The 15964-nt window shown below is 43.5% G+C and overlaps 2 protein-coding genes across 5 annotated transcripts in view; one reads left to right on the top strand and one right to left on the bottom strand.

Moving 5' to 3' along the window:
- irf1b (interferon regulatory factor 1b) overlaps positions 1–15964 on the bottom strand; it is a 181563-nt gene that overhangs the window by 73506 nt on the left and 92093 nt on the right. The window lies entirely within an intron of this gene.
- Positions 1–15964, top strand: part of fnip1 (folliculin interacting protein 1) — a 41295-nt gene that overhangs the window by 18743 nt on the left and 6588 nt on the right. For 2 of the 3 annotated variants that reach the window (XM_070983562.1, XM_070983563.1), the window contains exons 4-13: positions 230–330; positions 679–753; positions 1061–1152; positions 2124–2207; positions 4887–4958; positions 6612–6747; positions 7553–7754; positions 8225–8310; positions 13502–13648; positions 15368–15537. In XM_070983562.1, the coding sequence (XP_070839663.1) occupies positions 230–330; positions 679–753; positions 1061–1152; positions 2124–2207; positions 4887–4958; positions 6612–6747; positions 7553–7754; positions 8225–8310; positions 13502–13648; positions 15368–15537 (1165 nt within the window). The remainder of the gene's footprint in view (positions 1–229; positions 331–678; positions 754–1060; positions 1153–2123; positions 2208–4886; positions 4959–6611; positions 6748–7552; positions 7755–8224; positions 8311–13501; positions 13649–15367; positions 15538–15964) is intronic. The other variant, XM_070983564.1, reaches the window with a different exon arrangement.

Below are 15964 nucleotides of genomic sequence, written 5' to 3'. Positions count from 1 at the left end.
ATCTGAAAATTTGCATATTTACTCCTCTGCAGTTATGCATATGCTGACCCATCCATTCACAGCTGCATACGCAGTTATGCACTCATTACTCTCACATATACACATGTAAATAGCCTGTGTATACTTCTGGTTCCAGTAGGAGTGACCTTGTTGGGCAGCAAAAATATTCAGCGTGTTGCTTTTAAAGTGTAACAGCAGTAAAAATGTGTGGTCCTCCTCTCCTCACCAGGGTTCAAGGTGTTCATCCGATGTGGTAATGCTGGGAGAAATGATGTTCGGCTCTGTGGCTATGAGCTACAAAGGTTCCACGCTAAAAATCCACCAAATCAGGTAAAAAGAACAAGGATGCATCAGTGGCTTTTTCCTCATAGCTGATACCAACTTTAAAACAAAACACATCCTTTGACCATGAGCTGAAGTTTACATTTATTAAGGAAATGAAACATCTGCAAGGGAAATAATAACATTGGTTTTTACATGACTTTTATTACTGGGCTTTGGGATTGTTTTTTCCATTTTTTTGAATGGAAAGAAAAGAGGAACAAGAAAGAAAAGTGGTGAAATGAGATTGAAGAAGAGGCAAATGTGGCTGGATGTGAAAGACACACACAACTGCACAAGCACACTAGTTGAGCACACATACTGATGATCTTTGTCCCTGCACTATTGTCATATCAGATCGCCACCTCAGCTGATGCTGAGTAAGGTCTTCACCGCCAGGACGGGAGGCAGTGTGTATGGCAGCCTCAACACGTAAGCACACACATACACACCTGCTCTTATGGTACCTTCTTCCATAAGCCAACAAATACAGATCTCGTCTCATCTTTCTGTCTCCCCCTCTCCATCTGTCTCAGTTGTGGTCTATATTCCTTGTATTCATGCTAACCGGGGACACTGTCTCTGTGACTGTCTCTGTTTCTCTATGTCTCTCAGTCCACATTAAGTTGTTTTGTTGTGTTTAGTTTTTTTCCCAAATGTGCACAAAGTATATGTACAGTATAAATGTGATAAAATCATCCATCATCAACTTGTGTTCCTGTTTTTCTGTCTTGGGCAGGTTGCAGGACAGCTTGGAGTTCATTGCACCAGACAGCAACACCCTAAGGCCTGATCAGAACACCGGGGCCAACAGTCTTTTAGGGAACATAGGTAACCACATAAACCCAGTGCCACACCAAACCTTCTTAAACCACCAATGACACGCTTCCTGTTTCCCTTTAGTTCACTTGCGCATTGTAAGTAGAAAGTGTGTGAGATGGTGTTTTTCATACAGATTCATATCTTATTTCGTTTCTTGTCTTACCTCAGAACCTGTCAGTGCTCATAATTCCCTTTGAGAATAACCCCGACCAAATTGGAGGAATACTTGACTGTATGAAATATTGTTAGTATTTAAATGCAACTTGAATTTAGTCTTTTAGTTTAGTTGAAGCGCGTTGGTAGAACTGTGAGGAAGCAGCTGATTTAGCTTCTCTCTCTCTGACCCTTTAACATTTAACCTGTTTGAATACAAACCAGGCTGGATAGACTCTGCCAACAGCTCTCCCTTACTGCCCTACACTAACCTCGTGAACAGTTGGACTTTCAAAATTGGACTTGACAGCAAAGCTTTCCTCAGCAAATTAGTAGAACCAACTGTTGTCCTATAAAACACTTACAACGATTCTACATGTTACTCGTGGGGAAACTCTTAAACCAGGTTTTCCGATAGAGTGCATTTGTTAAACAAACGGCGAATGACACGCTCCCAGTAGAAAGAAGAATATAAAGAACTGTTGGCAAATTCTGTTCTTTTGTGGATTTTTCTCTGTCATCCTCACAGAAAAGACAACAATGATCAACTTGTACACGTCAGATATGTAAATCCTGTCATAATGTATTTGATTAGCTGTATTTTCTGTGAGTGATACCAACCTTTTTGTTTGCCTGACTGACTGACTGGCCGACCAGAGGATGGTCAGTATTTCATTCCAGACTGAAACGCTCCTGTAACTCAGTTGTTTGAGTTGATTGGACAACAGGAGGCAGTCAGCTTTCCTTCACTAACCATGGTTCATGTTTTTGTCTCTTTTCCCTCTTCTTCCCTTTCTTCTTTTCCATGTTTTGTTTGTGCTGCGCAGGATTTTCTCAGCTCTGCAGCCCTCGACGGGCCTTCTCTGAACAGGGCCCTCTGCGCCTCATCAAGAGCGCATCTTTCTTTTCAGGTTGGCGCTAAAAACTGGCCGTGACTGATGCGTGCCAGTTGCATGCGTGTGTGTAGGTTGTAGATGCGGTGGTAGTGGTTGTATAGGCCCTGGCTCTCAGCGGCTGCATGCCTGTGTGGTGATTCTTGCACTAGAAGTGGTAGCAGTAGTCAGAGCATGCAATATCACAGCACGTCTGCAAATAACTTGGGTCAGATAAAGGCCACAGGAACAAGTCTTTAAGGTGGTTCCTGCCAGACATGTTTGGTATGTTCCTCTTCAAAAACAAGAAGATGTCTTCACTTAAATTAGTTCATTTGGGCAGGTGAAAACGTGTGGATTCAAATCCAGGCGGCACCAAACAACTGTGAAAATGGAGGACTTTTACCAGCATTAAATGAGTTACATGTGCACCTAACGTAAACTGCCACTTGGTGAATCAAAGAGGGATATGTATGGCTTCAAACACATTCTGTTTTGCTAATGGCAGCGTTGAATAAAACCTCCCTCGTCAGACATGAAGTTTTCTCAAACCAATCATTAAATCTGTCTGCCAGTACTATCTGACCCAGGCCTGCAGGTGTATCATGCACGCAGAAATGGTGTGCATGGATTCTCATTGGTGTCGGTGGCTAGTTAAGGTTTTGTAGCTCCTTCTGCTTGTTCTCTTTGTTTTCTTCACTCACAAACTTTCACTAACTTGTCTTTGACAGTGACCGTGATACTTGGGCAATGAATTTAGGCTTTATGTGCATTTTAAGCAACTATGACAACATCTTCAGTATTTAGCAGACTGTTGTATCAAAAGCTTTTGTTTTTCTTCCCTGTAAACCTTTTAATGATCCAGTGGAAATTACCTGAGCAGGCATTTACACCTCAGTCACATCCATACAGTTGCACAGTGTTACACAGTCTGCTGTGGCTGCTGAGCTGCTGGTAGTGAAATGCTTTGTTCAAGGGCACCTTGGTAGTAGCTGTTGTAGGAAAGCAACAAGTAATTCTACTTTATCTGCTGTCTAGGTATTGAAACCAGTAATATTTCAGCCACAGTTCCACCTCCTAAAATACTATGCATAGTATAGGTGGGCACAGCAGTTACTCGTCAGACATCTATCACCACCAGTGACAAACGCTAATAACACCCGCCACATTGCCCATGTATCATCACTGAAAATAAATGAGCTGAATTCTCTCCTGATGAGCTTTTTGATCAGCTTGGTGTTTTCTAGCAGGAAGAGTAAGTACCCTTGTGCCCCTTTACTAGACAGAACAATCCATATAGCTACACAAAGTCTTCAGTGCAAGTGTTTGCCTGACAGCTCTGACTGAGTGCAGCAATAGAATATTAACCGCAGTACACTAAACTCAAATTCCTATCAGTCATTTTGTCAGGCCGATCAGAGAGTCCCTTTGTCAGAGGTATTGAGGGATTATTTCTCCACCCCTCTCTATCGTGGGGGTGGGTAAGATCTCGTGCCATTACTGTAGTGAAGTGATGTGAGTTTTAGAAAGAAAAAAAAAAAAAAAAAACCCTCTCTCGGCACCAGGCTGCTGACCCACAATCCTCTTGAGGGCAGCCTGAGGTTGGCATGGTGTGTGCTCTGTCAGTTATGCAGTGTTGGTATGATCATAAAGCAGTGTGCCACAGCAGCATTCATACACACACACACACACACACACACACACACACCAAACACTCAAGTCGCTTCGCAAAACAAAAGCTCATGTTGACTCGTTAATCATCTCAACTGCACACTGGAGCCTCTCTGCTGTGAGAGGTATTGACATTTATGCAATTTTGCCCCAAAGTGTCGACGAGAAGGACGTTTGAGAACGAGCAAACAGCCTCGGTGACATCCTCATTATGTAGTCTGTTGTATAAAGTTACATCAATGCTGTAGTGACAGAGAACGAGTCAGTGAGCGACAGCCTATTACACAGTATAACAGGAGTGCTTTTTGATGTGTTTTTGCTACACTTCCTGTTTTTTGGAGTTACAAAACAAAGGGTGCACTCACAGCATGAGAATCAATCAGTAACAGCCGTTTCACAGCGGAAATTAGTGTTTGGAGCTTTTATTGTGGCAACCTCACATGTGGGAGCTGTGTGGTTTATAGTCTAATGTGGTACAGTTGCTTTGAATAAGCCACCAGGCCTTTTTGCTGCGACATTAAACAGCCATTTCAAGAAGTTTCAACCTAGTCATTGCTGTATAAACTTTGCGAACCATTGCACACAGTGAAGTAGTTATTGGGTAGAACAAGAACAACTCCTTTTCCTGGTTGCAAGCCCTGCAAGTATGTAATATAAAGAATAATTGCACTTCTTTGGAGGCAAATTGAGACTTTCTTATGGTAGCGCAGACATGAAGTAGCAGCCGCTGTATTTGTTTGTGGAGTAAAAGAACACTACAAGGCTCTGACTGTGTGGTGATAAGAGCATCCTCAGCGTGCCGTGTGCTCCATTTTGCCCATCACATTTTCTGACAGGTTGTTTTTGTCTGTTGTCCCTCTTTTTTCCCTCTCTCGTTCTCTTCATCTAACTCACTCTTTTCCCCTTGATTTTCTTCTTTCTCTCTGTTCTGTTTCTTATTCACCCATCTGCCTTTGACCTCCCACTGCCTTCTCTCTAATCCCCTTTCCTTTACCCTAAACCCACCCCTTCACTTTCTCTCTCCGTCTCCCTCCTCCCTTCCTTCAGGCCACAGTCACCCCATGGACATGCCTGGCCGAGGGCTTTACGATGAGAGGGACAGCGGCATCGCCAGGTCAGGTAGGTTAATGAGACTACGAGCAAAAGCCTGGATTGACCTACACTCAACGCAGCTTTCAGCCCACACCTGAGCTTTGAATTGGGTTCACATTTATTTTTGTCAAGACCACAGGGGTTAAGGAATAGAGAAGATCAAGTGTATTGGACTGTTACACTTCAGAGTGTTTTTTGTGTGTCCTCCTTTTCACCTCAAACACATGCCACATATGTTTTTCTCTTTTTCTCTGGCTTTCGTCATCCCGGCTGCCCAGAGTGATGCAGCTAACAGAGCACTTCCTGGGTCACAATGAATGACCTGCTTTAACTTCACTGTTCAAGGTCAAGAGTGAACAGTTATACAAGCTGTGGTTACTTTAACCGGTGGTGCCTCAGCTGCGACTTCACTCATGTGGTATGCAGACGCACATGCACGCAGTTTTCCATTCATTAAAATGACCCATAGGTTCACCCTCTCACAGCGGATTTGGGTGTGCGTGTGTGGAGAAAGGTGAGAGGTGCAGTCTAAGAGGGACAACATACCTTTCTCCAATGAAAAGTCTGAAGCATTTTGTCCTAAAACCAGAAAAAAAGAAGATGATGCAGGGGCGGAAGACAGTGTTTACAGGGACTCTAGGGTTTGGAAAACCTTGTGCAATGGAAACTGACCCCTGCCTACCCCCCTGCTCTATCCCCGACCCCCTCTGCAAACACCACCATGTCTCACTGGCATGACTGGTATGACGGGAATTGTGCTTTCTGCTCAAACCCGGGTCACATGCAGAGGATTAAATATAGAAGCTCTCAAAACCTGCTACTAGTAAATGAGCTTCTAATTCAAGCCTCGTCCTCTCATCTCCCCTCTCCCCTCCTCCCCGCTGCAGTTGGGCTGGAGAGCTCTTTATCTGAGTCTGACATGCAAAAACACACACATCCTTCTGTGACAAAAACCTCTCGTCTTTAACCGTAGCTCTTCTGCTATGTCTACAGCTCTCCAGTTTTGCCTTTATACACACTCTCATTCACTCACCTCGTGAACTTTATCTCTCTTTATCTCATCAGATACACACACACACAAGATCACACAGCATCTAAATGGCTCATGTGACCATCGATCAGAGCCCTGCTGCCTGGGCCGTAAATAACCTTGTGATCAGACCTTGTATTTTGTGTGTGTGTGTGTGTGGGGGGGGGGGGGGGGGGGTAGATTGTCATTATCATGCCAGCCTGGTGTAAAGCCAGGTTGTTCAACAACTGCAGCATGTGACTGTTAGCAGGCTAGCTGACATTAGGTCTCATTTGAAATCTATCCAGAGTGTGATTTAGGAGAAGGGAAAGAGGGGTGATTGTGTTTTGGATGTGTGTTTGTGTTTTGTGTGCTGTATTTGTTTGGCCTTTTCAAGTTCTTTGTCTTAGTAAGAACAGTTATTGTCCTCTAGATTTCTGTTTAGCTGTGTGTGGTAGAGTGTGTACGTGTGTGTACGAAGTGTCATTCAGAATGAGTGACCCTGTGCACTTGTTGTCTGACTCACTCTTGTCCTTCTCTTCTGTCACCCACCATTCCCTCCATCTGTTCCCTGTTCACTCGTGTTCTCCTCCTCTTCATCCTTGCACTCTGTACTCCTCTTCTGTGTGCACCTCCCATCCCTCTCTCCATCCCTCCGTCGGTCCCTTTAGCTTCTCTGAGCAGTCTGCTGATCACTCCCTTCCCGTCGCCTGGCTCCTCCCTAACCAGCAGCTGTGCATCCAGCTACCAGCGCAGATGGCTCCGCAGCCAAACCACCAGCCTGGAAAACGGCGTCTTCCCCCGATGGTGAGCCGCATAAAATCATACATGCATGCACACCTGTTCAAGTGCATTTTACACTGATGATTCTGCTTACAAATAAAAATGCTTGCACATACTGATTGGACATGCACTAAAGAACAACTACAGAATGTCACATCTCTCACGCACACGCTAAGAGTAGTTAAAGTGATGGTTGGGAGAGATTTATTGTCTTTTCTGCACAACTTTCCAAACACACACTTAACAGAGCCTCTCCCACTCGGTAACCCCCCTCCATTTGTCTTCCCTGCTCAGGGCCTCTGTCAGGCTTTTGTAAAGTTTATCCTGCAAGGACTTCCTCAGAATACAGCAGGCAGCTGGGAAAATGACACACACTGCTGCTATGCACTAATAACTGCACTCACAAACACACTCGCAGTGCTGCGACTAGACAGGATGCTGTGTTGGCCTGTCACTGTAAATGCAGCTGTCAGCTTCTGAGCGCTCTAATCTTCCAGGCGCTCCAGTTCAGCAGCACCAAAGCATATTGTTTACCAGCTGCAACAGTAAAAAAGGCTCGGATTAAAAATCTTTTTATATGTTTCCTTTGCTTAACACATGTACCTAAGTATCTTAACTGCTGAAACGGTTAAAATGTTTGCTGAATGTAGAATATTTACCTTTGAAATCTAAGCAAGCTTTATTGATCTTCATGGGCAGAAGTACTAGGATTCAGATTGAAGTAAATACTTGGAAGTGTGAGCAGCTGCACGCACATTTCAGCCTTTGGAAGTTGTGTCAGTCTGCCTCTGCTCTGAAACTGACTCTCTGTGCGCCCTGTCCTGATCAGGTCAGTCGAGGAGAGCTTCAACATGTCTGACGAAAGCAGCGGGCCCAGCCTTGGCGTGGCTCGGAAGAAGAAGATTGCCATCGGGGTCATCTTCATGCTGTCCCCCAACCCTGAGGAGAACAACCGCTTCCAGGATTTCTTTTTCTCCCACTTCCCTCTCTTTGAAAGCCACATGAACAAACTGAAGAGCGCCATCGAACAGGTGAATTACTGTGTTTTATTGTGATTATAGACCACCTACGTGTTGTAATTGCCAAGAGTTGAACTGTTTTGATGTGTGAGAAGTTTGTTTCCCTTAATGTTTTTCCTGCATTTGTTTTCTTGATCACCTCCCTGATTGACACTGTGGAGTTAAGCCTGTCAGTGAAATCCATGTAGTAGTGACATATGAATAGTCCCAAATGCAAACCGTACACCCTTTGCTGTTGTAATGAGCAGAGTTGCTGTCAAATTGACCGGTCAATGGTCATACCTTGTATATCTGTGGTTCTGTTTACTGGTGTCTGTTTTTGGCAAAGCCCTGGACGGCTTCCAGCTTTACCCTCCATCTTCCCTTCTGCCCCCCTTGCTCTTTTCTCCCTCACAAATTCCTTGCTCCACCTTTCCTGTAACTTTGTTTGTCAGCTTAAGTGCCAAATATCTCAAGTACATTTGTGTTGTGTCACTCTCAAGGCCATGAAGATGAGTCGGCGGTCAGCTGATGCCAGCCAGAGGGCCTTGGCTTACAGCCGAATGGTGGATGGACTCAACGAGTTCAGGTTGGGCAACAACTCACGTTTACTCACTATGGCGCAGACAGTAATCTTGATGATTTGTGTTTTTCTTATTTCTCACATGGCTGAACTTGTCATGAACACATTTATTACATAGCTGACTTTTTGGAGTCGTTATCACTACAACAGGGGGACAGCACATGCTTTATAACTTTATGATTTTATGACTGAGATCATGCTGCAATACAATATGAGGATTCAGCAGTATAACGTAAATTAGAACAGTATGATTTCCATGGAACGAACACAGTCAAACACAATCACTGACCATTTTCTTAAGCCAGAATGTTCACTGTCTTTTTACTGCATGTTTATCAGCAAACTCTCAAACACACAGCTTCAGCCAACATCGCAGTGTTACTCAGTTTCTGTGTACTGTTGCCAAACACTCATTCTTTCCCTGGGTACATAGCAAGGTCTCTACATCATGGTGACTAAGGAAAAATGTGACATTTAAAAATCTGTTTCCAGGAGATGCTATACTTAAAAGATGAATCTGGTATTTACATTATAGGTCTCTGCACCATGAAATGTGACACAAGAGCATGCTCTGCAGCATTTCTTCCTCATTCTGTCCATATCAATCCTCACTACACATCATGAGACATTTGCAACCTGTGTGGTTTACAGGATTTTGTTTCCTGGTAGTGAGGGAATGTAGGCAGGATAGGATGCAGGAAAGGCAGGAGGAGGAGGGTAAGTAGCTGCTGCACAGGGGAAGGAAGGAGGAAAGACCAGCATGAAACAAAGCTTATTTCAAACTGTAGAGGAAAGACACAACTTCCAAATAATTTCTTCTTTTAACTTTTGTTTTGACTTTTTCCAAAGTAGGTCAGAAATACAACTTCAGATAGGATTTCTCCCCGAGTAACAACTTTTCACATCACAAATTTTCCATTTTAAGTCCTCACATGAAGTTCACCCATATCTTAAAGTGCTTAACATTTTGTTCAAGGCTTAGTCTTGTTGAATTACAGTTACATACACCAGTAGCAAACTCTTAATGGTCCTCAAAGTAGGTCACCAAGTCCCCATACCTATCCTGTGTTATTCATGTTATGGCACTAACATTTGGGCAGCTTTAATGAGCTGAGAAGTATTTTGCTCATGCCTTGCATTCCAGGTGTAGTTTAAGCCAGCAGATTACCAAGCATCATTTAGAGTTTCTCTTCCAAAAAGTATATCAAGCAGGCAGTAAAGTGTTTTTGCTGATATTCTCCAGCTGATGTGACTTGCAGGCAAAAGAAGTATCTTATCCATCAACATAGTTTAGAAGAGAACATTGTTTGATTTTCATATTTATTACATTCACAGGGCAGTGTTGACATTTCATTGATACATAACTGCCATAAACATATCGTAAAATGCACCTTTGTCACAAAGTCTACGTAAGTTTAAACAATTGATTGAATGCTGATTTTTATAGTGACAGAAAGAGGAAGGATTGTATTTACATAGGCACCATGATAACCGTCAGCAGTGGTGGAAGAAGTATTCAGATCCTTTACTTCAGTAAATGTATAAATGCCATGCTGTATTAAAACTTCACGACAAGTAAAACTCCTGCATTCCAAACCTCTCTTAAGTAGAAGATTGAGATTATTTAGGAACATGATTTTGTACCTAAGCACAGTACTTGAGTAAATGTACGTAGTTACATCCCACCGCTGACTGTCAATGAGCATTTAGTGTGTCCATGTGAGAAGGTGAAGTTTTTGCATCTGAAGGTAACAGGGGTGAGGTGAAGGAATTCTGTAATTCTGCTCCAGTTACTGATGCCATGTGCTGCTGAAGTGTCACGGCCATCAATAATTAATGAATACTCGCTGAGGCTTATGTGTGAGGATAGTGTGATGCTAACAGTCTGTACACTAAGCCTGGTGAGCATAGTTGAAATATGTTGGGTAACAGAAAGGAGAAGCATGCTGTTCCCTACCTGTCTTGAGCAAACCATAGATGTTGCGTTGTCACTGCAGTGCATGCTGGGAGTTCTTGCTCTAGGGCTTTGGTTGTGTTAGTTTAAGAAGGTGGCAGTTCCTTCTCAACACTGTACCACAACTACCCTATTGTTGTATTTAATCATTATTTGTGATGACATGAAATATGCAATCATAAATTTGTACTGATTAGGTTCCAAAAGTGTGTTTGTGTGCATGGGTGAGACATACTTGTCAGTACTGTTTGACAGTGCTATATTAGTACTCATAAAACACACAATGTGTGGTGTGTGTGCACGCATGCCTGTCTCCACCACGACTTTCACTTGCAGTACACGCACTGGCGGGCAGTTCCCTGTCTGAGGTTCCCGTCATTGCTGCAGTCATATGCCTGTTGGCAGGCAGCCACGGCAACCCAAGCCTCCTGAGTGGCAACCCTATCTACCTCAGACACTGGCCACGAACACCAGAATAGTAAATAATATGTGAGTGCCAGCAGGAGGAACGCTATTGCTCAGGACAAACAAAATATCTGTAAAATCTCACCTTCAGACACCAGCTAAATATAAGTGTGGCCACCTTTGCCATTAAGGGGTTTTGACTTCATGGAACATTACAGAAGGAAACTGGAAGAAATGCCTTTGCTTCATGCTGCTTTTGACGTAGTTGGAGGGTGGGCACGCACAAATACCCAAGCATGTGGGGCAAAGATAAGTTGTGCACTTAGCAGAGGTATGTGTACATAGAAGTGACACCAGACTATATTGGGGTTATGTTGACGGTCTGCAGTCAGAGTAAAAGCAGGACTACTGAGAGAGGCAAAACCACTTAACACAGCAGGGGCAGGAGTCTAATTCCCATTTTACCACACATACATAAAAAAGTGCACTTACCCTTCTTTGAAGCACCAAATGGCAGCCACCAAACAGTGGACTGTTCTGCAGCCTGGTAGAAGCTCTAGAGTTGTTAATGCAACATTCATGCCCAACATGTTGGTTTCTGAGCCCTGTAATGGCACAAAGATAACTGAAATAACAGTGAAAAACTGAAGATTTAAAATCCACCCTGGATAATTTAGAATGCAGAAAGTTTAGTTTTAGACCACACATCTGATGATGAGTGGTACATTTATTTTGACTCAAGAAGAGTCAAATGTTGTTTGTTATGAGTTATGAACCAATGCTAAAAAATGCATTGATTGATTGATTGATTACTAATTTGAACTACAATATGTCAATAACCATAACTGTGAAGCTATTACTCACAATTCATACAAGGCTCACAGTAGTCAAAAGCCATAGGTGAGGTCTGATGGTTTGAATTGCTGCCCTCCATAGTGAGGAAATTGAAATCTGGCTCTTCAACCTGACGGATCAGTGTAATTTCACATCACAGCCCAGCTCTTTAAAGTTCACCTGAACAGCTGCTGCGGAGAGGACGAGACTAGATCTCCTGCTCATCTAGCGCTGGCTCGGTCTCAGACGTCTCTCCACTGGGGGATTTCAACCAGTGAATGTACACCAGTCACGGTGGGGTCAAGAGGAGCTTTAAAAGGTCACATATAAGTCAACCCGTTTATAACACAGGAATGAATAAAGCATTATTAGCTCATTTGCTGCTGTACAGATGATGAATCATCTCTGCCCTGCTGACAGCGAGATGTAAAGAGAGTCAGAGACATGTTTGGGTGTGGTGAGTGACATGAAGTCCGTCTGGTTCACCCTGCAATGGCCACTCAGTACCGCGTTTATGTTTCTCTTTAGTTTTGTATGCACTGGTACACTTGTAATGGCTTGTTCTTGTTGAATGATTAATTTATTGCAGGTGAGAAAGCAAGGCAGTGCCATTTTTGCCAGCCAGAAATGAATCATTTAATCAGACTAAAGATTTGTTTCTACATCATGAAGCACAGGTAGCTGTTTTTTACACCGTGTTGTTATTCAAGGACGGTCAATCAAGCAGTTTTCTCAGAATTGGCTCCTTGTGCATTTCCACAGTGAATGCCTCCTAACTGTCATTCTGTTAGTTATTAATGTTAACACCACACAACAGTTCAGTCAGAAAACAACGTCTTTCTGTCTTTTCGTCTGTTCGTCTTTTAACACCCAGATGATGCATTTGTGTAAACACACCAACGAAGACTACACATGATCTTCCCGTTTTCCTTGAAAAAATGCACCAACCTAAAATAGCTCGATGACTGGAATCCCGGAGTTCTCGTGAAGGTCATTTTCACTGTGTGACACCTGTGCTTTCTCTCAGCATGCAGCCTGTCTGCATCTCCTCTGTCACCGGGTTCTTTATCGGTCAAAGCAGTTGTGAGTTTGCTGCAGAATTAACCTTGTTTACTATCTGAGATCGCTCACATTTTCCAGCAACACTAAATCAAGTTTGGAGAACAGCACAGAGATTTTCTTCCTTATCCATTCAGACCTGCAAAGTCTTGTGACAGATCACCTGGGCAGAAAGCAGCTGGTTAATTTATTACAGTTTATTATGTTCATTTGGTGATTAATATTTATTTATTATAGTTCATTACACCTTGCCTTGAAGTCAGCTGGTTATGCTGTTGTATCAGCTGTGTTTACTGAAGATTGCATTTGTAATGTGGATTCAGTTCGTCTGTTTGCAAGAAATGAGAGCAAGCAGATAAAACCATCCAAAACGCCTGATCTTCTAATAAAAACTGACAGCTGTTTTTTTATTATCTTTACATTTTTGCCTTTTCAAACCCAGAGTCCAGCAGCTGCAGTCCATAATTAAGCTCTGACTAAAAACCGCCTGATTCTCCACATTCCTCAGGCTGCAGAGATTCCCCTCTGCCCCTGTGTCAAAGCTTGGCCCCCAGCCGAGACATGCTCACCAACACGCCCCACGTTCCATGGAAACTCCAGTCCTTCTCAATGGACAAATGCCCCAACTGAGCCACATACAGATAGATATACACACAAGCACACACAACTGTACAGAGCGAGAGGCAGGGTTGTGTGTGTGTGCGTGCAAGCTTGTCAGACTGTTACAAACACACACACACACACACAACCAAGGGTCTCCCATGGCCTCAGCGCAGACAGCGAAGCTCTGTGAACTGAGATCTCTTTTGTTTACCCCAAGAGACAATAACGCGTCTGTTCTCCCTCTGTCTGTTTTCTCTCTTCTTCCCTCCTTCTCTTTCATTCGCTCTGTCCATGCCCTCCCCCTCTTTCATCCCTCCCTCCCTCGCCGTACCTCATCTCCAGGATGACCATCTGCGACCTCTACACCATGCCCCGCGTGGCTGAGCCCGTCTGGTTGACTATGATGTCTGGAGCGTCGGAGAAGAACCAGCTCTGCGGTCACTTCATGAGGGAGCTCTCCCTGCTGATGGAGCAGGCCTCCAAGAACCAGTTGAGTGTCTGCTTGTACTCAAACCTGGTACACTACCAGGCACTGAAGTCTTTAAAATGTTGCAGGGGTTTAAGAGCTTGCATGCCACATGGGGATCATTGCAAAGGTTATCAGATTGTCTTGTCAAACAGATATTTCATGTATCACATATTGGTTTTCAGCAGTTTAGCCATAGCAAACCCACCTATTGTGGAAACCAGACTGCTCACCCCTATGGTTCTTCTCTTAATGAAAAGCATTAAGAAGACAGACAGGAATTAAGCTCACACATATAAAGAGGGAAAGACATGCACAGCAGCATTCAAAAATGTTGCACATGCATCGATTTTCCACATTTTTGTTCCCTTGTACTTTCTGATGAGCCTATCAACAGAGAAATACATGCAGGTTCACACTATTCATTCTGCCTCCCACATAGACACATTCTGTGGTCTGTCTCTCCCTTTCTTACACTTACTCACACACACACTCACACACACACACACACACACACACACACACACACACACACACACACACACACACACACACACACACACTGTGAATGTTTCACCCTCTTTGCATTTGTCTGCCTCAGAGGGAGCTGTGAATGAGAAGATCCCTGCCAGTCTCTAATTGCTTATTGTTGCTGTTACAAAGCCACGTCAAACCACTGCTGATTGTACATTTATGAATTGGTAGCAAAGCTTTTATTGAACATAGCACCCGTATTCAGTGCAGTTGATTTAAGTAACGTTCAGCACACTGAACTGAATTATTACATTGAGTTGATCTTAAAGGATTTAAATAAAATCTGAACACAACAAGGAATAAAGTTAACTATGACAGTGGTGTGCGATGTGTTTCTGGCAGCAGCAACGAATGAAAAAACAGAATCGCCGTCTGTTTAATGTAAGTAACTGTAGCCAATATGGCTGAAGTGTCAAAAGAAGAGAGGATGAGTGGAAATTCAAAATTGAGCAACCATGTAAAATGACATCACGGTGCTGCCCACAGTCTTTCATTGGAAAAGACTGAGGTATACTATTAGAAAGTGTGTACTTTCTAAAATATCTGTACTGTACTACACAGCCCAGTGTAGTTTCTCATGTTCTCTAAATTCTTGCGTGCCCTCTAAATGTTAGTAACCCTGAATAGAAACCATGTCTCCCAGGCAACCATTGGTGTTTCTTTATCAGCACTGCTTCTGAGTTAAAGTCATTTTTTCCACCAGCCTTAGTTAGGATGACTCTACCACGCGTCTCGTTCCGTGGGATGTTGACTCGTGAGTGAAGCATCTTGTCGTTGAACTTACTGTACACATCATGTCTTTTCTGAGGAATCCCGTCAGCGTTCCCGTGACCGATGGATTTGATGAGTGCTGCAGTCACATCTCTGTTCTAGCACGTGGTTAAGCTTGAATACCATGACAGCGTTGAGTCATGAGACAGGAAGAGAAGTAGACACTTGTGGTCAGAACTGAGAAGTGAATCATGCTTACAGTGTGTGTTTATGTGTGTATCTGCATACATCTGCATATGTGTGTTGCTAACACTGGATGTGTACGCGGCATCTAGTTCAGTCAGAAAACTTCTGACCAGAGTTTTCCGTGAAGGGAGGCGACTTTTGACCTAACCAAACAGGGTCATGAGGGAAACTGTCATTTCTAAGGTCAGCCAGCTAGGAACCATTTTTGGATTCTCTAGTCTCTGCTGACTAACCCATGTCTGATATTCCAGATTCCTTCCCGCGTTATTGACAGCCATCCTGACCAATCATCTGGCCTGGGTGCCCACCGTCATGCCCAATGGGCAGCCTCCAATCAAGATCTTCCTGGAAAAACACTCCTCCAAGAGCGTCGACATGCTGGCAAAGACGCACCCCTACAACCCGCTCTGGGCACAGCTAGGTGAAGAGTTCAAACACACACACACACACACACACACACACACACACACACACACACACACACACACACACACACACACACACACACACACACACACACACAGTGAGTTAGACATACCTTTGTTTTCTGTCAAAGTGCCTGGAGAGTCAAATGAAACACCTGCGTTTGGTCTTCATCCCAGCTGAAGCGTGAACGCATCCTGTCATTACAGCACAAAGACAAGTTAGAACGAGACCACCTTCAATCTGCATGTAGCTGTTTTTGATCAGTTTCATAAGTGCAATGCAATTCCTGTAGTCAAGTTTAACTCCTCTCCACAGCAGCATTTCATACTAAAGATTTCAGGTGTGATAAATATTAAAATATAATAATACTGCAGCTACAATAACAGTATGCTAGTTGGACAACAATTGGACACTTTCCACAT

Source organism: Chaetodon trifascialis, chromosome 16 (genome assembly GCF_039877785.1).
Source record: "Chaetodon trifascialis isolate fChaTrf1 chromosome 16, fChaTrf1.hap1, whole genome shotgun sequence".
Classification (NCBI taxonomy): domain Eukaryota; kingdom Metazoa; phylum Chordata; class Actinopteri; order Chaetodontiformes; family Chaetodontidae; genus Chaetodon; species Chaetodon trifascialis.
Note: the sequence above shows the minus strand (reverse complement) of the source record. Positions and strands in the feature narration are given on the sequence as shown.